The sequence below is a fragment of the Melopsittacus undulatus genome, chromosome 12, assembly GCF_012275295.1.
Source record: "Melopsittacus undulatus isolate bMelUnd1 chromosome 12, bMelUnd1.mat.Z, whole genome shotgun sequence".
NCBI lineage: Eukaryota > Metazoa > Chordata > Aves > Psittaciformes > Psittaculidae > Melopsittacus > Melopsittacus undulatus.
The window spans coordinates 2,773,476-2,793,994 of NC_047538.1; the positions used below are offsets into that span (position 1 = coordinate 2,773,476).

The 20,519-nt window shown below is 54.1% G+C and overlaps 2 protein-coding genes across 5 annotated transcripts; one reads left to right on the plus strand and one right to left on the minus strand.

Annotated features, from left to right (window-relative positions):
• The first annotated feature begins 3,186 nt into the window (after positions 1 to 3,186).
• RCC2 (regulator of chromosome condensation 2) lies at positions 3,187 to 12,486 on the plus strand. The gene is made up of 14 exons (XM_034068646.1): positions 3,187 to 3,282; positions 3,361 to 3,435; positions 4,298 to 4,596; positions 6,312 to 6,405; positions 7,091 to 7,234; positions 7,336 to 7,467; positions 7,574 to 7,662; positions 7,948 to 8,062; positions 8,326 to 8,492; positions 9,410 to 9,590; positions 9,669 to 9,774; positions 9,878 to 9,950; positions 10,085 to 10,162; positions 11,047 to 12,486. The coding sequence occupies exons 1-14, from the start codon at positions 3,216 to 3,218 to the stop codon at positions 11,149 to 11,151; spliced, it is 1,725 nt and encodes a 574-aa protein (XP_033924537.1). The 5' UTR covers positions 3,187 to 3,215; the 3' UTR covers positions 11,152 to 12,486.
• Positions 12,487 to 13,422: 936 nt separating this feature from the next.
• LOC101870998 (protein-arginine deiminase type-1) lies at positions 13,423 to 20,436 on the minus strand. 4 transcript variants are annotated; one of them, XM_005145418.3, is made up of 17 exons: positions 19,671 to 20,436; positions 19,059 to 19,221; positions 17,291 to 17,471; positions 17,147 to 17,219; positions 17,012 to 17,073; positions 16,799 to 16,916; positions 16,586 to 16,711; positions 16,144 to 16,322; positions 15,965 to 16,068; positions 15,783 to 15,894; positions 15,598 to 15,705; positions 15,255 to 15,403; positions 14,981 to 15,125; positions 14,808 to 14,901; positions 14,420 to 14,499; positions 13,837 to 13,965; positions 13,423 to 13,758 (listed from the first exon to the last, which is right to left on the minus strand). In XM_005145418.3, exons 1-17 carry the CDS (start codon positions 19,711 to 19,713, stop codon positions 13,525 to 13,527), a joined length of 2,100 nt encoding a protein of 699 aa, XP_005145475.3. In that variant the 5' UTR covers positions 19,714 to 20,436; the 3' UTR covers positions 13,423 to 13,524. The 4 variants fall into 4 exon arrangements, 3 of the variants coding, with proteins under 3 accessions (XP_005145475.3, XP_033924536.1, XP_030901576.2); XM_034068645.1 differs by having other exon boundaries at positions 19,059 to 20,436; XM_031045716.2 differs by lacking the exon at positions 13,423 to 13,758 and having other exon boundaries at positions 13,840 to 13,965; positions 14,420 to 14,527.
• Positions 20,437 to 20,519: the final 83 nt, after the last annotated feature.

Consider the following 20,519-nt stretch of genomic DNA (forward strand, 5'->3'; position numbering starts at 1 on the left):
CTAGGAATGGCTCCATAGGAGATGTGAGCAAGCAAACAGCCTGCACCCATGCTCAGCCCTTAAATAAGCAGCAACCTCCTCCCTCTCTCACAGTGATGCTGATGGAGCCCAGCTGATGGGCCCTCATCCTGCACCCATCCTGCCCCAGCTGCTGGTTCCGGGTTTAAAATGCAAACCCCATGTAAATTACCTCTCCTCCCTTGCTAGGTTCACACCCTCCCCACAAAGCTTTACCATATGGAGCAGAGGAACCCAATAAACCTGTTTTTATGGGTGTGAACAGAGGCTTTTTCAAGGAACTTGAAGCATTTGGCGTTTAAATATCCACTGGAGTGCACTGGGTGCTGTGTGTGACTCAGGTGATGGGCACGGAGGGAGGTGGTGGTTTAAGTGTAATCAACCCATGTGAATCCATATATATATACATATAGAGAGAGAGAGAGAGAGAGAGAGAGAGAGATCGATGTAATTGGGGTGATGGAGCCGGTCCAGGGATGCCCTCTGCTGGCATCCTCCCCGGGAAGGCTTTGGGACACCTTTTCCAAGAGGTATCCCAGCTTCTCCAGAGCTTTTTCCTTGGGGAAGCCTTGCAGGGAGGCCCCAGAAGCTCTCGGTGCACGGCACAAGGATGCAGCAGAGCAGCTGGACTGGTTTGCTCACCGGTGTCCCAACAAAACCCCCTCAGAGGTGCACAAACCCGCCTTGCAGGGCGTGTGGATGCAAGCTTGGAAGCACCATTCATCCGTTCAGCCCATCCCTTGCTTCCTCCACATCTCCCAGCCATGCAATTCCCAGCGAAATCCTCCTGGAGCCCCATCTCCCATCAGCATCCCTCTGGCCGGAGGCTTCAATTCCCCTCTCACTTGCACTAAATGCTTGGGAAAACTCCATGTGCACTTCTCCTGGAGGACAAATCCCCTCCCAAAGCACCCAAACCCCTTGCTTAAAGACCCTGGCGCTGCAAAAGGAGCCTGGAAAGGGACCTGGATTCATTGCAGCATCTCCCACGGGATGCACCAGCCGGTTTCTGGCTCCCTGGCTGCGGGCAGGGCATGCAAATGCCCCTGGATCCCATTCCCACGCTGCACCCTCTGCCCTGGACAGCAGGATTCCCGCAGAGGCTCTTGCTGCAAGCCCCTTTTCCCATTGCTGTGGGCACATCCAAGGATCCCCATCCCCAGGGATACCCCAATACCATTGGCTGGGGATGCAAACGCGGCCGGATCGGGGATAGCAGAAGGCGAAACAAGGCCAAGGTTACCCAAGGTGAGTCGCTCCCCATCCCAGACTCCCTTGGGAATGAACAGGTAAGACCAGTTTTTCCTTATCCAAGTTAAAAACCTGTCTAACCCGCAGCCTGATGCAACTGCCTCCAAACCTTCCCATCCACCCTGTCCAACCCAGTGGGCATTCTGGGGGGAAAAACCCCGTTTTTAGGAACAACAGCTCAGGTTGCAGCACTGGCAGCACTTGAGTTACATCGTGCTGCTATCGGTACCATGGAAAACCCCTAAATAAACCAAGTCCCCCATCTGCTACTTGGGAGCAATGCTTTCAGTTTTCATTTTTGGCCAGAATTAGGGCTAAAAGCTGCTAAATAATTCCTAAAATATCCCAAATTTTCAAGGAAAGGGGCAAGTAGGTGCCTGGGAAGGGAATTTGGCCGGGCGCTTGGGCTGCACGCTGCAACACATCCCATAGGTGAGAGGAATTCTCACCACCAAATTACTCCTCAGCAGCAAAAACCCTTTTAAATCCACCAGGTTTTTGGGATGCTGAAGGTCTGAGGCGCCTCTTTCCCTCCTTCCCTTGGGAATACATCCCAGATTTTACCCCATCCAACCTTTGATCTTCCAAACCCAGCCGGAGCACTGGAGCTTGCCGCGCTGAGATGCTTCGTGAATGATTCGGTGAGTAGATATTCATTTATTTATCCCCTTTAAAGCACTGAGGAGGTTGTTTTGTTCTGAAGTAACACCAGGGTTTTCCAGGAGTTGGGAATTTCATGGCGGGTTTTGCAACTGGTGCCCACCAGCATCCTGTGGGCCTGGGTCTTCACATTTGAAAATGCATCACAAAGTGCAAATGCATCAAATATCCATGGAATCATGGAATGGTTTGGGATGAAGGGACCTTAAAGCTCATCCACTTCCAACCCCTGCCACAGGCAGGGACACCTTCCACTGGAGCAGCTGCTCCAAGCCCCTGTGTCCAACCTGGCCTTGAGCACTGCCAGGGATAGGGCAGCCACAGCTTCCTTGGAATCTTTGCTCCTGTAAAACAGCCTCCCTTGCAGCAGAGAGAAGTGCTCCTTTCCTTTGGAACACCATTGTAATGAAGGCAAAATGTACATTCATTTTGGGGGGGGATGACAGAAATACTGCAATACAGCCAATCTGTGCATTTATTTATCAGGGGAAAACCACATTGCAATAAAGCAAATAATGCAAAATGTGTATTTCTTGGGGGAAAAACACTCAGCAATAACAGCAGTGAGTGTATTTATTTATTGGGGGAGACACTGCAATAAAGGCAATATGACCATTTATTTCATAGGGAAAAATCTGTGCAATAAAGGCAATATATACATTTATTTCATATGGAAAAATCTCTGCAATAAAGGCAATATGTCCATTTATTTATATGGAAAAATCACTGCAATAAAGGCAATATACCCATTTATTTCATAGGGAAAAATCACTGCAATAAAGGCAATATACCCATTTATTTCATAGGGAAAAATCAGTGCAATACAGACAATATACCCATTTATTTCATAGGGAAAAATCACTGCAATAAAGGAAATAAACCCATTTATTTCATAGGGAAAAATCACTGCAATAAAGGCAATATATACATTTATTTATAAGGAAAAATCAGTGCAATAAAGGTGATAAGTCCATTTATTTCTTGGGAGAAACCCCCTTTGCACTAAGTGTTCACTGGGGGGGGGGGGGGTGTGTAGGAAATCCCTTTGGACCAGATCCTATTTCCCCTTCCAATCCCACTCCTGTGCTCTTCCCTTTGCAAAACCCCCTTGTTCCCGAGCACGAACCCTCCTTTACAGCTTTTTCCTCCTGCGCTCTCGAGTCTTCCTGTCCTAAAGATGGAGCTGTGCGTGCCGAGCCGGACCCTGCAGCCTCTTCCTTCCCTAAAGCAGGGCGATTTGTGTGTGTGACCCCCCCCTTCCCCTTCCTTCCCCTTCCTGCCCGTACATGTGTTTCTGTTTTGTATCGCCGCCTTCGTGCTGGAGGCTCGTATTTACATTTCAAGTGCATTCTGGTGGGTGGGCGCTAAGGGAGGGCGAAGGGAAAAAGGGAAGGAAAGGGGGAAGCTTTACCTCCTTTTTCTGCACAACAGGAAACAGCACCGCAAACATTGCAAAGGCCTCGGGTTGTTGCTTTCTTTATGCTGCGCCCATCGCCCTAAAATCAGGTTTGGAATTGGGGGGGGGGGGGGATGGATAAGGGTGGATGGGGGGGGGGGGGGGAGGAGGAGGGGAAAAAAGGGATGGGGGGGGTTAAAATCCTGGGAAAGAAAAGGAATAGGGAAGGGAAGAAAGGAGAAGGAAGGCGGATCCACGTGGTGCTGGGGCCAGACAGGGATCCCATTGTTCCCAGCAATAATAAAGGGGAAATCAAAGAGTTAAAGTAAAAAGGGGGGGGGGGGAAGGAGAAAGCGGGGCCACGCGGGGGCTGGGATTGGGTTTTGCCCCCCCTACCCCCAACCAGCATCAATTCCCCCCCCGCAACCCCAACCCCATCACTTCCCCCCCCGCAACCCCCCCCCCGCCAACCCAAGCCAATAGCAAAGGGCAGCGGCAGCCGGAGCACAAGCGGGGCCCCCCCGCGAGCAGGTGGGGTTTGGGGGGAGCGGGGACCCCCAACATGATCCCCCTTTACCCTCCCCCCCATCGTGCACTGTTTTGGGGGGGGGGGATCGTTGCCTCCGGGACGTTTTATTGCCCCCCCCCTTTACCTCCGCATTTGACCCCCCCTTTGCAAACAGGCTTTTTGCGACCCCCCCGCATCCTCTTTGTCCCGGTGTACCCCCAAACCCCCCCTTTACAACCCCCTTTTGCCCCCCCAAATCCTCCGTTCCCCCCCCCCGCTTTGCAAATCGCCCGTTCCCAACCTTTTCCCTCCGGCCCTTTCCCCAAACCCCCCCTTTTCCTCCCCTTTTGTCCCCATTTCCCCCCTCTCCCAAGTGCAGTTCAGGTCCGGGGGGGTCCCCCCCTCGTTCCTCCCCATCTCCCCCCGCGGGCCGGGCCTGGCGCTGACGGCGGCTCCCGCTGCAGGCTCCATGCCCCGCAGGAAGGCGGCGGGGCCGCCCTGGGAAGCGGCCCCCGGGAACGGGGCGGCGGCAGCAGGGAGGCGGCGGCCGGGCCCGGCTGCGGGAGCTCGGCGCAGGCCGAGGGCTGAGCGCGGCGGCGGCAGCAGCGGGGGCAGCAGCGAGGAGGAGGCGCCGCGGGAGAGGAGGCCGCGGGACGGGAGCCCCGGCGGGAGGAGGCCTGGGAGGCCTGGAGGGGGAGCGGGAGGAGCGGGACGGGGCCCGAGCGTCGTCATCTGCGAGCCCGAGCACAGCAAGGAGCGCATCGTGAGAGACACGGAACCCCCTGTGCCCCCTGAACCCCCTTTGTGACCCCCTGAACCCCCCTTGTGACCCCTCCTTGGACCCCTTGTAACCCCCGGAACCCCCCTTGTACCCCCAGAGCCCCCCTTGTGACCCCGGAAGCCCCCCTTGTGACCCTGGAACCCCATCTTGTATCCCCGGACCCCCTTTATATCCCCGGACCCCCCTTGTACCCTCTAAACCCCCCTTGTAACCCCCGGACACCCCTTGTAACCCCAGAACCCCCCCCTTGTACCCCCTGAACTTCCCCTTGTACCCTTGGAATCCCCCCCCTTGTAACCCCAGAACCCCCCTTTGTAGCTTCCCCTTGTACCCCCAGCACCCCCCATTGTAACCCCTCCTTATACCCCCCTGGATCCCCCCTTGAACTTCCCTTCTGTATCCCTGGTACCCCCCCCTTGTACCTTCCTGCACCTCCTTGTACCCCCAGCATCTCCCCCCCTTTAAGCTCCCCCTTGTACCCTGTTATACCTCATGTACCCCCACTTTATCCCCCCTGTACCCCCTTATACCCCCCCTTTAACCTCTCCTTGTTCCCCCTGGCACCCCGTTATACCCCCTTGTACCCATTTATACCCCCTTGCCCCCACAATGCAGTCCCCCCATTGCACCCCCTGGTGCACCCCCGTTCTGCACTCACTAATGCACCCATTAGTACAGCCCCCCCCTTGCAGCCCTGCATTGCAGCCCCCCACTGAAACCCCAATACACACTCCAATGCACCCCCCATTGCACCTCCTAATATCCCATATAACACCACCCTTAGTACCCCCAATGCCCCCACCATTGCATCCCACCATTGTACCCCCATCCTATCCCCCCATTGCACCCCAATATAGCCCTCCCCAAGAGCACCCCATGATGTACCTTCCCCATTGCACCCCTCTTATTGTACCCCTTAATACATCCCATTAACACCTTCCAACCCCCCAATGCACCCCCTCTTTACCCACCTTCATCATGTGTCCCCAGCCCCCCCCTAAGTTGCACCCCCAAAGTCACACCCCTTCGTTTGCACCCCATGACACTGCTCCCCCTTATTGAGCCACTTCATTGCCCCCCCCCCCCCATTTCGGGGTTGCAGAGGAATGGGGTGCACTGGCTTTGGGGGTAGTACTGCAGAATCCCCCCCCTCCGTGTTCCTACATCCCCCATGTCCACAGCATCCCCTGCATCTGCCTTGTCCCTAGTGTCCCAGATTTCCCCCCGATGTTCCCCACATCCTCCACATCCCAGATGTCTCCCAGTGTCCCCCGCATCCTAATGTCCCTCAGATCCCCGGTGTCTCCCATGTCCTTGATGTGCCCCCTGTCCCAGACGTCCCCTGGATCCTCTTTGTCCCCCACATTCCTGATGTCCCCCATGTCCCTGATGCTCCTCACGTCCCACATCCCTTTTGTTCCTGTGTACTTACCCCTGTGTCCCTGTCGTCCCCCATGTTCCCTTCATCCTCGATACCTCCCATGTTCCCCATGTCCCAGATAGTCCCCATGTCTCCCATATCCCCTACATCATTGATGGTCCCCCATGTCCCTGATGTCCCCATGTCCCAGATGTCCCCAGTATCCCTGATGTCCCCTGTGTCCTCCCAGTCCTCCATATCCCTGATGTCCCCATGTCCCGGATGTCCCCCATATTCCCTGTCCCTGGGTCACTGATGGTTTCCTGGTTCCTTGCAGAAGCTCGAGGGCTCCAAGAGCCGGGGGCAGCTCCTCATCTTCGGGGCCACCAACTGGGACTTGATCGGCCGCAAGGAAGTGCCTAAGCAGCAAGGTGAGAGCTCTGCCTCATTAGTAATCATTGACATATTATTAATTATTATATCAATACATTAATATATTATATTAATTATTATGTTATTGATGATTAATTGTTATTTAATTGATACCTGGGGGTTGCTCCTGCTGCAGTCAGAGCCAGCACTTGGGATGCGCCAGGGCTCCTACAGAGCGAAACGAAGGTGTTGCTGCTTCTTGATGCCTTTGTAGTGAATTCATTGTCCTGTTCCTTTCTATTTAATTGCTGTTATTAATTAGCATCTGGGGGGGGCTGTTTTACAGCTGCACGTTGCAGCCTAGGCCAGAGGCTGAGGTGCAGCACATCCCCTGCAACACAAACTGAAGGCGCTGCTTATTTGGAGGGCATTTGTAGTTCATTGCTTTTCCTGCTGCATTTTAGTGCTTTTTGGTTTCATTTCTTTGTTTCTGCTTATTTTTAGTGCGTTTAGACTCGGTTAATTCCTTGGTTGATCATTTGGGAGGGGAAGGTGCAGTTGGGTACCATAAGCTGGGCCACAGCCTGGGGTGCACCCATCTTCTCCAAAGCCAAATGAGGGCGCTGCTGATTTCTGATGCATTTCAATTGAATTATGCATTCCCTGCTCCTTTTCCATGCACTTCATTGTAATTATTGTTTCCTTAATTCATGGTTTTGGGCTTGTTTTGGCTTCTTTTTACAGTTGCCTATCGGAATCTGGGCCAGAACCTGTGGGGGCCGCACAGGTACGGGTGCCTCTCAGGTATTCAGGTGCGGAGCGTGGTGTCAGGACCCTGCGCTGCTCACAGCCTGCTCATCACCACCGAGGGCAAGCTCTGGAGCTGGGGTGAGCACTGGTACCCCAAAAACACCCCAGACCCTCCCTCTGGGCACACCAGGAGGCTTCTTCTTCCCCTTTTGCTGCAAAAAACACTGATTTTGGGTTAGGTCGCAATGAAAAGGGGCAGCTGGGACATGGGGACACGAAGAGGGTGGAAGCGCCGAAGCTCATCGAGGTGCTGGGGGGTGAAGCCATCGTGCTGGCAGCCTGCGGTCGAAATCACACCCTGGCACTCACAGGTAAGGAAAACCCTCTCGTGTTTAAGATCAGTTGGCTGAAATCGGCTCGTTTTGCCCCAAAAAAACACTGCATTTTGGGTGTTTAGTTGGGTTTTTTGCCTTGCAGAGAACGGCTCCGTGTTTGCCTTCGGGGAGAATAAGATGGGGCAGCTGGGGCTGGGGAACCAGACAGACGCCGTGCCCAGCCCCACACAGGTATCTCTGCCCCTTCCCATGCTTTCCCTCACCTTTTTGGGTCAAAAGACAGCAGATTTGGGTTTTTTTTTTCCACTGAAAAATAGCTTTAGCAGAGCCCAAACCCCTTTTGGAGCATCCCACTGCAGGAGAGATCCATTTGCAGCTGCAGTTGGGGAATAAACAGCAGTGATTTAAAATAACCCCCCAGATTTGAGGAATTTGGGGGGTTCTTTGTGGAAAATCAGCTTTTTTTGCCTTTGCCTGCTTGTTTTTCCTAACCTCTTTTCTTGGCTTCTCCCACAGATCATGTACAACGGGCAGCCCATCACCAAACTGGCCTGTGGTGCCGAATTCAGCATGATCATGGATTGCAAAGGAAACCTTTACTCCTTTGGGTGCCCTGAGTATGGGCAGCTGGGTACGGTGCTGGTTTGGGGTGGGATTTGTCAATTCCTTGGGCTGTTATAGGGTTGGGAGAGGGGGAAAAGCTCCCTTCCTCAGGTTCCCCATCTGGGCAAGCAAAGCATCACTGCTCCCATTCACCTCCAGCAAAAGCAGTGGGGTGGGAGCTGCAAATAAAAAGGGGTTTGCAAGAGAAGGGGATTAATGCAGCTGGTTTGGGAACAGTGGGATGCAGGGCTGGGGATACCCCGTGTTCATCCCAATACTCACCCCCCCCAGGGCATAATTCTGATGGGAAGTTCATTGCCCGGGCACAGCGGATAGAGTATGACTGTGAGCTGGTGCCGCGCCGTGTGGCCATCTTCATTGAGAAGACCAAAGATGGGCAGATCCTGCCCGTCCCCAACGTGGTGGTGCGGGACGTGGCATGCGGGGCCAACCACACGGTAGGCATTGGCTGCTGCAGCACTAAGGAATGGCATGGATAAAGCGTTGCAGCCTGGATTGAAGGGGAAATGCTTGTGGGAGCTTTTAAGGATAAGCGTTTGCAGGGTGCATGGGAGGATAAAGATCTGCAGCACATATTTGAGGCTGGAGTTTTAAGGAAGAAGTTCTGCAGCAGGCACGTTAAGGATGAAGATTTGCAGCCTGCATTTAAGGGTCCAGATCTGCAGCCTGCAGTTAAGGGTAAAGTGTTGTCCTGTGGGTTTATGGATAGGTATTTACAGGATGCTTTTAAGGCTTCAGATTTGCAGGGTGCGTTCAAGGGTTGAGGTTTGCAGCCTGCATTTAAGGATAAAGATTTGCAGTGTGCATGTATAGAGATCTGTGTTGTGCATATAAGTGTAAATACTTGCAGCATGCATTTCAGGCTAAAGAGTTGAGGCCTGCATTTAAAGATTAAGATTTGCAGCTTGCATTTCAGGGCAGAGATTTGCAGCATGAATTCAAGGCTGAAGATTTGCAACCTGCATTTAGGGACTGAGATTTGCAGCCTGCATTTAAAGATAAAGTGTTGCAGTGTGCATATAAGCATAGAGACTTGCAGCGTGCATTTAAGGACTGAGATTTGCAGCCTGCATTAAAGGACTGAGATTTGCAGCCTGCATTTAAGGACTGAGATTTGCAGCCTGCTTTTAAAGATAAAGTTTTGCAGTGTACATATAAGCATAGAGACTTGCAGCCTGCATTTATGGATAGAGATTTGCAGCCTGCATGTAAGGACTGAGATTTGCAGCCTGCATCCATCCCTTGCCATACTCCGCAGTCGATGCTGTTTGCTGTGGCTGCCGCAGCTCCCCCTGCACCGAGTGGGTTGGGTCTCAGCTGCTCATGCTCAGAGGTGATGTTTCTCCATCCCCAGCTCGTCCTGGACTCTCAGAAGCGCGTTTTCTCCTGGGGCTTTGGGGGCTACGGGCGCCTGGGCCACGCTGAGCAGAAGGATGAGATGGTGCCTCGGCTGGTCAAGCTCTTCGACTTCCCAGGACGCGGAGCAGCGCAGATCTATGCTGGTTACACGTGCTCCTTCGCCGTCAGCGAGACAGGTCAGGCCTTGGGGGGGTCTAAAACATCAATCTGGGGTGGTTTGGGGGTGTCTTGACTGGTGACGTTGGGGTTTGCAGGTGGCTTGTTCTTTTGGGGTGCCACCAACACCTCCCGGGAGTCCACCATGTACCCTAAAGCTGTACAGGACCTCTGCGGCTGGAAGATCCGCAGCCTGGCCTGTGGGTAAGTCCAGCCCCCTCCCAAACCACCCCAGTTGGCTGGGGTTCGGGAGTGTGAGGTGGGTTGGGGGGGGACAAGGGGTCACCGTACCTCGCATCCACTGCAGGAAGAGCAGCATCATCGTGGCAGCGGATGAGAGCACCATCAGCTGGGGGCCCTCACCCACCTTTGGGGAACTGGTGAGAAGGGTTTAGTGGGGACCCCCAACCCCTTGATCCCCAAACCCCCCCCTCAGCTGCGAGTGAGAGGGACTGGGTGCTTCCCACAACTCCTGCATTGATTTTCCCCCCTCTCCATGGGATGCACTTGACAGGGCTACGGGGACCACAAGCCCAAATCCTCGACGGCTGCCCAAGAGGTAAAGACCTTGGATGGGATCTACACTGAGCAGGTGAGTGGGGGGACCCCAGTAAATAACTGCAGTGGCTGAGGCTGTACATAGCTCATCACACCCATGGGGTGCTGGAGAGAGGGTGGGTGGGAGCCTCCCCTTAAATAAGCACAGCAGCTGAGGCCATACACAGCTCCTCACACCCATGGAATGCTGGAAGGAGAGCACATGAGAGCCTCCCCTTAAATAAATACGGTGGCTGAGGCTGTACACAGCTCATCACACCCATGGGGCGCTGAAGGGAGGGTGTGTGGAGGCCTCTCCTTAAAGAGGAGGGCTGAGGCCATACGCAGCTCATGACACCCATGGGATGCATTAGAGGGTGTGTGAGGCCCCCTTTAAATAACTACAGTGGCTGAGGCTGTACACAGCTCATCACACTCGTGGGGTGCTGCAGGGAGGGTGTGTGGGGGCCTCCCCTTAAATAAATGTCATCTGAGGCTGGAGACAACTCCTCACACCCATGGGGTGCTAAAGGGATGGCATGTGGGAGGGCCCACATTAAATAAAGATGGTGGGTGAGGCTATACACAGCTCATGACACCCATGGGGTGCTGGAGGGAGGGCACAAGGGATCTTCCCCTCTAAGTAAATATGTCAGCGGAGGCCGTACACAACTCACCACAGTGATGGGGCATTGAAAGGAGGGTGTGTGGAGGCCTCCCCTTAAACAAAGAGGAAGGCTGAGGCCGTACACAGCTCATGACACCCATGGGGTGCATTAAAGGGAGGGTGTGCGGGAGCCTCCCCTTACCCAAACATGTCAGCTGAGGCCATGCACCACTCATCACAGCAATGGGGTGCTCAAACATGGCCCTGGATGGAAAAGGGGGGGCAGGAGGCACATGGCCCCGTGCCTCAGTTTCCCCGTTGCCCTCCCACAGGTGGCCATGGGCTATGCCCACTCCCTGGTGATCGCCCGCGACGAGACCGATGCCGAGAAGGAGAAGCTGCGCAAGCTGCCCGAGTACAACCCCCGCACCATCTGAGGGACCCCAGACCCGCCGGGACCCCCCCAAAACCCAGCCAGGACCCCCCCCAAACCCCGCTTTTCCAAGCCAGCCACGGATTTAACTACCTGTTATCCCATTCCCAAAGCTTTGGGGGGGGTTATTTCCCCCTTCCCATGGCTTTCTGCATTCCCAACCCGTAGCAGGATCTTTTGGCCCATCCAGGCTTAGTTTTGGGGGGGGGTATTTTTTTTTGTAATTATTTTGGGGTTTATTTGTATTTTTTCCCCACCTTTTTTATTTTCCCCTGTTCCCGCTCCACATTCCCTGGCTGCGCCACATTCCCTGGCTGCGGGCTCGGGATACCACTGGGGACCTGAAGAGCAGCAGCAAAACGCTTCTTTCCCCCTTTAATATCCCAATGTTTTAGCATTTTTCCCATATTCCCCCTGCTTTGGGTGCTTTCATTTTGGGGGGGTTCCCCCCTCTTCCAGCATCCCTGTTCCCGGAGGGATTCAGGCTACGGATCTCACCCCCCCGCAATGGGTCAAACCCATCCCCAGCATCCTTTTGGGGCTCCCCTCCAGCTATCGCAGCCCTCGCCCACCCCAGGGAGATCTCAGGTATGAAGAGGGGAGCCCCTAAAAGCTCATTCTTGGCATTATTGATCCATTAGGATTTAATTCCCGTTAACTCTGCCTGGTCTCAAGCCCAAAGCCCCTCCTATGACGCTGTGCACTGTGCTGGAGAAACGAGGTGCCTTTAGCAGAGCCTGGCTCTGCCTCCACGCAACCCAAGGGTGGTTTTGACTTTGAGTTCTGTCTTTTTAGGGGTTCTTTTGAGTTATTGGGGGGGGGCTCAGGGGCAGCGTTTGCCCTGTTTGGGGAGTTTTGCAGTAAAACAAAGTGGGGTTTTTTCGTTTCCTTTGGGATTGGGGGTTGGTTTTTTTTTTGGGGGGGGGGCTGTTTAGAAAGCAAAGATCCAGGATTGGGATTGCAGTTGGGTGGAAAAGTGAAATATTCCACTCTTTCAGCAATAGTCATTTTTGGGGGGTTGTGGCACAAGTGGAGCTGCAGCCCCAATAAAATGGGGTGAAGAAATTGCCCAAAGCCCCAGTTTTACCCCTCCAAAAAGCATCATTTTGGCTCCATCCTGCCCGAAAGTGACATGGTTTTAGCCTGGTTAAACTCCCCTTTCCGGCCGTGGGTCGGAGGAGGCTCCGGGAAGGAACCATGATCCCAAGGCAGGAGGATGTGGGAATGCCGCGTCATTTAGCAGCAGGGCCTGGGTTAGTGCTGGAATTGTCTTCTTCATGGTTTGGTTTTTTATATTTCTTGGAGGAAATGTTTAAATAAAGGCTGTCATTGTTGTACACCCCCTGCTCCCCCCTGCTTGTGATAGCTGAGCTCAATGGAGTGCATTGAACCCAAAGGACATGGGCAGGGGGATGCCTTTTCACCCCCAAAACCATTAGAGGGCACCATCCTGCTGCGGACAGCACCCTCCATCCCAAGATAGTCCCTCCCCATCCAATATTCCATATTGCCCTGTAACATTACATAGGCAGGATGCAGGCACATCCTGCACACACAGCTGAGCATGGACATGCATGCATACGTGGTTTTGTGCATGCATGTGGCTTTACAGGTGTGAACATGTGCATGCCTTTGGGTTTAGGGCATGCAGGCATGATTCCCTGCATGCATGCATGGTGGGTTTGCATGCACAGGTGATTTCTACATGCCTGTAGCTCTGTGCAGAGGTGACTGTATGCACGTATGTGGGCTTGTGCACACATGCATGTGTGTTTTAGCGCACGGACATGGATCTGTGCGTGCATGCGTGTGCATTTTGGTGCATTCACATGGTTTTCTGTGCACATGCATGTGTATCTCTTTCTGTACACGTGCATGCACATTTTAGAACATCAGCATGTTTTTGTGCACACACGTGCATGTTTGCATGAACATGGTTTTGTGCACCCATGCACGTGCATTTCTGCATCAACAGGGTTTTGTGCACCCATGCGCATGCTTTTTGGTGCATGAACATAGACTTGTGCATACGTATGTGCATTCTACACATACACGTTGCTGGTATGCACACAGCTTTGTACACATGTTCTGGGGCATACCCATGTGCACTCTGCACCTGCAGCACTGCAGCAGCCCCCAGGGCACCATAACCCCACTCCCCATGTTTCATCTCCCCCTTTAACCATCATCACTTCCTGGCTGCACCACCACCAGGAGTCACCCCAGGAGCACACCTTCCCCTTGAAACCCCAGCTGCAAACCCTGCACCAGCAAAGAGGAGAAACCTGCAGCCCTGCTTTATTTCGGACAGGCCGACGGCCACCACCGCTGAAGGCACTTGTGGGATGGGGACGGGGATGCGGGGGCTGAAGCTACCTCAAGGCACCATGTGCCACCATTTGAAGGCAAAGGGCTTACGGCGGACATTGGTGCCACAGTGGACATCTCCAGAGAGGACATGGTAGGAGAAGTAGTCATCGATGAAGGTGCAGGTGAGGCCCAGGGGCTCCAGCAGTGCCCGCACCCGCTCCTCCAGGCAGCACTGCCCACCCACCTGCGGTCCAAAGGGCTTGGGGATGCCCAAGTGCCTGCCCAGCACCAGCATGTTCACCTGCAGCCAGACCAAAAGCCAGTGTTTTCAACCCAAAAGGGGTGTTTGCAGCAGAGAGGAGGGTGCTGAGGGTCTCACCATGTCTGGGAAGAAAGCTTCAGCGCCATGGGCAGTGTCACCTCGGAAGAGCTGGGGAATGTCGATGATGTCCGGCTCGGATAGGCCCAGAGACCGCTTCAGGATGTCCCTGTTCCAGTTGATGCAGCTCTGATGGGAGGGAGGGATGGAGAGATGGAGGGACAAAGGGATGGGCAGATGAAGGAGGAAGGGGTGGAAGGAGGAAGGGGTGGACAAAGGGCTAGATGGAGAAACAGAGAAGTGGAGGAAGGGAGGGAGGGATGGATGGATGGATGGATGGATGGATGGATGGATGGATGGACTGACAAAGAGATAGAAGGATGGATGGACAGATAGAGGGATACAGGATTGGAAAGACGGACATAGGGATGGGTGGAGGAATGAAAGATGGAGAGAAGAATGGATGGACAGAGAGATGGGTGAATGGAGGGACAGAGGGATGGACAATAAGGAATGAGGGGATGGAGAGATGGATGGAAGGATGGGTAGACGGAGGGAAGAATGGAAGTATGGACAGAGGGATGCAAGGACACAGAGGGAGATAGGGATGGGTGGAAAGGATTCCCATGCTCCCCTTCCTCACCTGCACATAACTATTGAATTTCCGGAGCCCTTCGTCAGCCAGGATCTCGGTTATGGTTGTCCTGGGCACCCCTTCCAGCCCTGCAGCACAATAACTGGGCAGGAATTCCTCCCCCAGCATGTTTGGGATGAGTCTCCCTGCTCTCATCCAGGAGCATCGCCCATTTCAGGGTCACTGCAGTGAGCTCCATCCCAACCAGGGGCATCAAATCTGTACAGCTTTATACTCAATTCTGCCCCATCCTTGCTGCTGGCAGCACTTCCCAGCCACAAGATGGGTTGGGGGGGGGGGGGGGGGGGGGGAGGTTGTGCATCCACCCATCCCATTGCATTTTGCAGGAAAAAGGGAAAAATTAACCCACTGAGCCCTGTTTTCCATCTCCCCCTACCATGGAACATCGCTGCCTCGCCAAAGCCCTCCTCTTGCTTCTCCTTGAGGAGCTGGTAACAGGCACTGGGGCTGGCCAGGAGCAGCCGAAAACCCTGAGGAGGGAGAAGGGATGAGGCTGGGGGGGGATAGAAAGGTTTCACCCCACTTCTTCCCCATCATGGGACTCGTTACCTTCCGGTCAGGAGCAGGGACGAAGCTGAGGAACTCATCCACATGGCCAACAGCAAGCCAGTCCGAGAACAGCTCCACCGGCGCCTGCACCTTCTGTGCAATGAGGAAGTCCTTGACAGCCTTTGCCATCCTCCTGCCACCGAACCTGGGGGGCACAAGGAGGGAGGTGACATTTTTGGGGTGCCCAAAAGGATGCTCTGCTTGTATCCAAACCAAATGGTCCATAAATGTCTTTTTGGAGGGTGTTTCTCCTTTCCTTTGACCTGCATCTCACCTGGGGAAGCTGCTCCCAATCAGGATGCGGCCCAAGGGGTACTCCTTGCCCTGCACTGTCAAGGGTGGGCTCACCTCCAAATTCCCAAAGGAATCCAAGCTGGAAGAACCCTCCGGTGCTTGCCGGGCCACGTAACCAAAATCAGGGCCCTGGATAGGGGGGAAAATGTGGCAAAGGTTAAAAGGAAAAGTCTGTGAGCATCCAAAGTGCATCATTCCCAAATCATCCTCTGTGCTGGATCTTCCCTTCCCAAAAACGCCAGGAAAATCGAGATTTGTCACGTTTTCTATGGATTTGCAAAGCTTTATGTGTTCTGAGAAGCAAGAAGGTAGGGATCAGGTACCAGGATGCTCTTGACAGGAAAATCCTTCAGCCCCCGGTCACGGGGCGAGTCAAAGACGACAGGGAAGGTCTTGTGGGGAGCTTGCACGTAGCCAAATTCAACTTCATCCTAGAGAAGGAAGGGATGGAGAAGATGGGAAAGAGCTGCTGCAGCGGGGCTGGTGCTGGGCATCATCCTGCACCCACCTGGATCCAGCGGTCCTCACGGTTCTTCAGCAGCGGGCACACAGTGAGCGGGCACTTGGCTTTCTCGGCCACAGCACCCACAGCCGCCACAAAGTCCTCATTGTTGTCCACACTGGGAAAGGAAACGGGACATAGGATTGATCCAGCATCAGGCAGGATGCGGCCACCCACCCAGCACCCACCTGCAGACAAAGACCTCCAGCGGTGCTGCGGTGTTGGGGGTCATGATCCACGGAGCCATGCGGAATACCACGGTGTCCATGAAAATGGGAGCCTCCAGCAGTCCCTGGATGGCAGAGGGACAGCGTTTGGGCTCCGCTGCCTCCACCATGGCTCAACCCAACCCCACCACTGCTGGTACCTTCTCCGAGCTCTCCAGCAGTGTGACATGGAAAGCCACCAGCCCTGAAAAGTCAACATCAGGGAAGGCAAGTCCCTCCACGTAGAAGATGCTCTCCTCCTGATGCTGGCTGTGTTTGATGGTGTAGGCAAGCTTTGAGCCCCCCAGGACGTGCTTGTACTCCTCCAGTGCAGCACTATCTGTGGGTACAACCCCTTTTAGCAGCTGAACCTCCTTTTCTCCATCATTTTAGCACTATTTTCCTTGCTAAAACCTTCCCCAAAAGGGGTATATGATCCCATGGAACATGCACAGAGGGGGCATCATCCTGTGCATCAGATAAACCCCAGTGTGGGATGGAGGATGAATGCTGCAGAAGTGGTACCCGCTCTGCCGCAAGGATTTTGCTTGAACCCCAGTAATTAGGGGTGTTTCCCCCCAAACCCCAGTGTTGGGCACTCACTGCTGCCGTAGAAAACACCGACTTTATCAGCATCACTATAGTCTATGTGGAGGATGAGGCGGTGGCCAGTGAAGATGGTGCGGGGCCCTCGGGTACGCAGCACCATCTGTGACATGTCCTTCAGGTCTGGGGTTGGAAAGGGGTGTAAGAAAGGGAGATCTGGGGGGCAAAAAGTAGGAAAAATGAGGTTTGTTTCATGGGATGTGCTGGTACCATCGTAAGAGCGGATGGCAGTGTCGCTGTTATCCAGCATCTTGGCTGTGGGATCATCTCGGTCGCAGTTCACCAGCAGGATGGCCCCGTGTCCATCAGGACCCCATGTCCATGTTGCCTGGGGAAGGGATGGACAAAGCAGGGCTGGGGGGGGTCAGTCACCACATTCCCCATGCCACAGTGGTCCTTCTGGGCTCCCACCCCACTTTGTACCTTATCCAGCAGCGTCCTGCTCACCGTCCCACTGCGGGTGGTGTCAGCATCCAGCGAGACCTCTGCAGGGAGAGGGGTGCTGAGGGGGCACATCCCCACCAGCACCGCAGTTTGGGGTTCCCCACGCTCACTTACCCACGCAGGTGAGGTACAGCATGGCTCTGCCCACCGGCACCCCACCGGCCTCCCCGAAATAGGAAATCCTGACCTGCAACAAGGAGCATGATGCTCAGCGCGATGCAAAGCAGGGTTGAATCCTGCGGGGGCACCAGCACCCACCTTTTCATCACCCACGTCCTTGCTGAGAGCATCCATGGACAGCAGCACCTCAGCACCGGCAGCCAGGGGCCAGCGGCTCACAGTGGAGGGCATCTTGATGCTCTGTGTATCATGCACCACATAGACCTTCACTCCTGGTGTTCCCTGCACGTGGAAGGTGACGGCATCTTTGGGTGCGGATCTGGGAAGGGAAAAGCAAATTGAGAGCCCCAAACAGGGCACTGAGGTAATGCTGCAGGGTGGGACCATCTGCAGGGGATGCAAATCCTGCCGCAAGCAGGAAATACTGCACTAGGTAAGGAATCCTGCAGAGTAACCATTGGAGAGGGGCTTGGGACAATGGCCTGTAGGGACAGGATAAGGGGAATGGCTTGAACCTGCCTGAGGGGAGACTGAGATGAGCTTTTAGGCAGAAGCTCTTCCCTGTGAGGGTGCTGAGGTGCTGGCACAGGGTGCCCAGAGAAGCTGTGGCTGCCCCATCCCTGGCAGTGCTCAAGGCCAGGTTGGACACAGGGGCTTGGAGCAAGCTGCTCCAGTGGAAGGGTTTGGAGCTGGAGGAGCTTTAAGGACCCTTCCAACACAAACCAGTCTGGGATCCTATGGCTCTATGAAACCCTTCAATAAGCAGCAGATCCTGCAATGTGCAATGGCAACAAGTGGTGCAAAACACAACTGCAACGAGTCCTTCAACACACAGCACATCCTGCAACAGGCAAGTGCTCCAAGTCCTTCAGTATGCATCAAATCCTACGGAACGTGATTACAACAAATCCTGCAAAAGGCAAATGCAACAAATCCCAGCAAAGGGGATTACAGCAAATCCTGCTGGAGGCAACAAATCCTTGAGGAGCAGCAAATCCCACAATATGCATTGCAACAGAACCTGCGACACACACAGGACCTTGCAATATTCAACTGCATCAAATGATGTAAACTGCAGCAACAATTTCCAACGCAATTTCAACAAATCCTGCAGTAAAAACCTTTGCAGCAAAACCTTGGAGCTGTTTGGGAGTTGGTTTTTATGGTGTTGGCCTTCCCGAATAGTCATATTTCCATGCCTTGACCAGTTGCATCCCCTTAAGAGCAAAGCAACACTGCATGGCCATGCAGGCTGCAGCTCGTATGGCTCCTCCCTGGTGCAAGAGACCACGGGCGATGGGCCAAGGAGCATAAATCCTGACCTATGAGGAGGGAAGCATGGAAAAACCCACCCCAGGGGCAGCAGGAGAGGATGGGAAGCTGTCAGCAGTGGCAGTGCAATGGGTTTGGATGTGTTAGAGGAAAATTCAAACCTCAAATTGGGGTTTGAGGAAGGCTCGGGTAGGGCTTTAAGGAAGCAAAAAGCAAAACTAGCTGCTGAAAAGCATTTGAGCTTGGGCTGGAGCCAGGGAGGCAGCTGAAACACTCGGTGCCAGGAGGTGACACCCTGGCCAGCAGCTCCACGGTGGTTTCACCCTATGCTCCCCAGAAACAGGGAAATAATTCCTTATTGCAAGAGGCCCTAGGGCTGGGATGTGACACTCAGCTTCAGACATCACTTAAAGCTCCCAGGGGAGGGGGGTTTTGCACCCCAAAATCCCCCTTGGAGGGGTCACTGCTTGGTAGGTGCACCACAATTCTGAGCATCCCTGTCTTCCCAGAACTCAGCATCCCCTGGAAATAACATCCCAAGCAGCAGCATCCCCCCCACCCTGCCCTGATTTATCAGCTTGATTAATGGGATCAAAGCAACAGGTTTTAATGTGTTTCCCCCCTCCCAGCTTACCCGCAGACATCCAGGGAGAGCTCGGTGCCCAGCACGCAGACGGTGCTGGTGGGACGCTGGGTGGAAAGCTGGACGCGGCGCTGCTGCGCCATTGCTGGCAGGGCCCTGGGGCACCCTTGGGTGCTGTGACGGCTGGCACAAGGGGATTTATAAAGCCTGGCTGCTGGGAGGAGATCAACCAAAGCCTGGCTTAATCCCACCTCCAGGCTTTCAGCCTCCGGGCTGGGTGTGAGCAATGCCCAGCCGTGCTTCCCGGTGATGGAGCATGAGTCAGTGTGGGGGGGAAAAGCACCCCAAGACACCCACGAGGGGGGGGGGGTTGCTTTTATAAGAACCTCGGGGGTGTGCTTTTTTTCCCCCTGAGCACAAAGAGACACTGATGTGACCAACCACCCAGAAACCCACGCTGTAAAATATTCAGTGTGACACAGGAGCTGAGCTGGGGCCGTGCCAGCGCCGGGCTCGGTGGGGTTTTGTTTCCCTTCCTGAAGGGTTGCATTTGCTTAGCTGGGAAATGTGGCTTTAATCTTGTTTTAGGGAGGGTGGAAGGAGCAAGGTGGGTGCTCGCCCCATCCCCTGGGTGCTGCATGGGCCAGGGGGTGCGTAAGTCACCTGCACTGGGGACAGCCATGGCTTTAATCGCCTTTGTTTTCATGTAAGTCTTGTCCTGGCGTGGGATGCCCTTTGTGGATGCAGCTGTCCCCCACCAACTCCCTGCAGGGTCATGCGCTGCTGGAATTCAATAGCACTCCTTTGGGGCAGGGAAAACACAGCAGAGCTGTAACTGCAGGGAAAACGGGGTTAGAAATCATCTTTGGGGCAAAAAGAGGGGTGTAAAGTGGGATGTGTGACCATTTTGGGGGAGCATTTCCCTCTCCATCTCCAGCATCACTCGTGGCCTCACAGCAGCTGGTGCAGCTGCACTTTTACACCTCAAAAAAGTACTGCTTGGAAAGAAATAGGCTCCCCAAACGTGGTTTTAGGCTTATAATAGCCCTTGGGGTTGTACAGGGATAAATGATGCCTTAGGCAGGGGCAGGTTTCAGTTCCTGGTGCTGGTTCCTGCTGGATGAGGGCAGAGGGGCCAGGTTAGCACAGGGAAATGCTGTGATTGGGTTGTAATGGAAAGGAGAGAAAGAGCAGTTGGGGTGGCTGCAAAGGGAGAAGGTGTAAAAGGATTTGCACAAGGAAGGGGATCTGCATCCCTGTTATGCTGGAGAGCTGGTCTCCTCTGCAGGAGGTGGGTTTTTGGTGGACATAGGGGAATTTGGGAGGGATTGGCTACAAACCTGGGATTATGAGGCCCTTTAACATCAGGATGGGATCTCAAAACCCCAAAGCATCCTCCTTGCCTGCTGACTCTCATGCACCATACTCCCAAAGCGTTGTCCCTACCCCATAAAACCACCACTCCCGTAACAAAAGCCAGGTTTCAAGTGATACTTTCAATCTGAGAGCAGA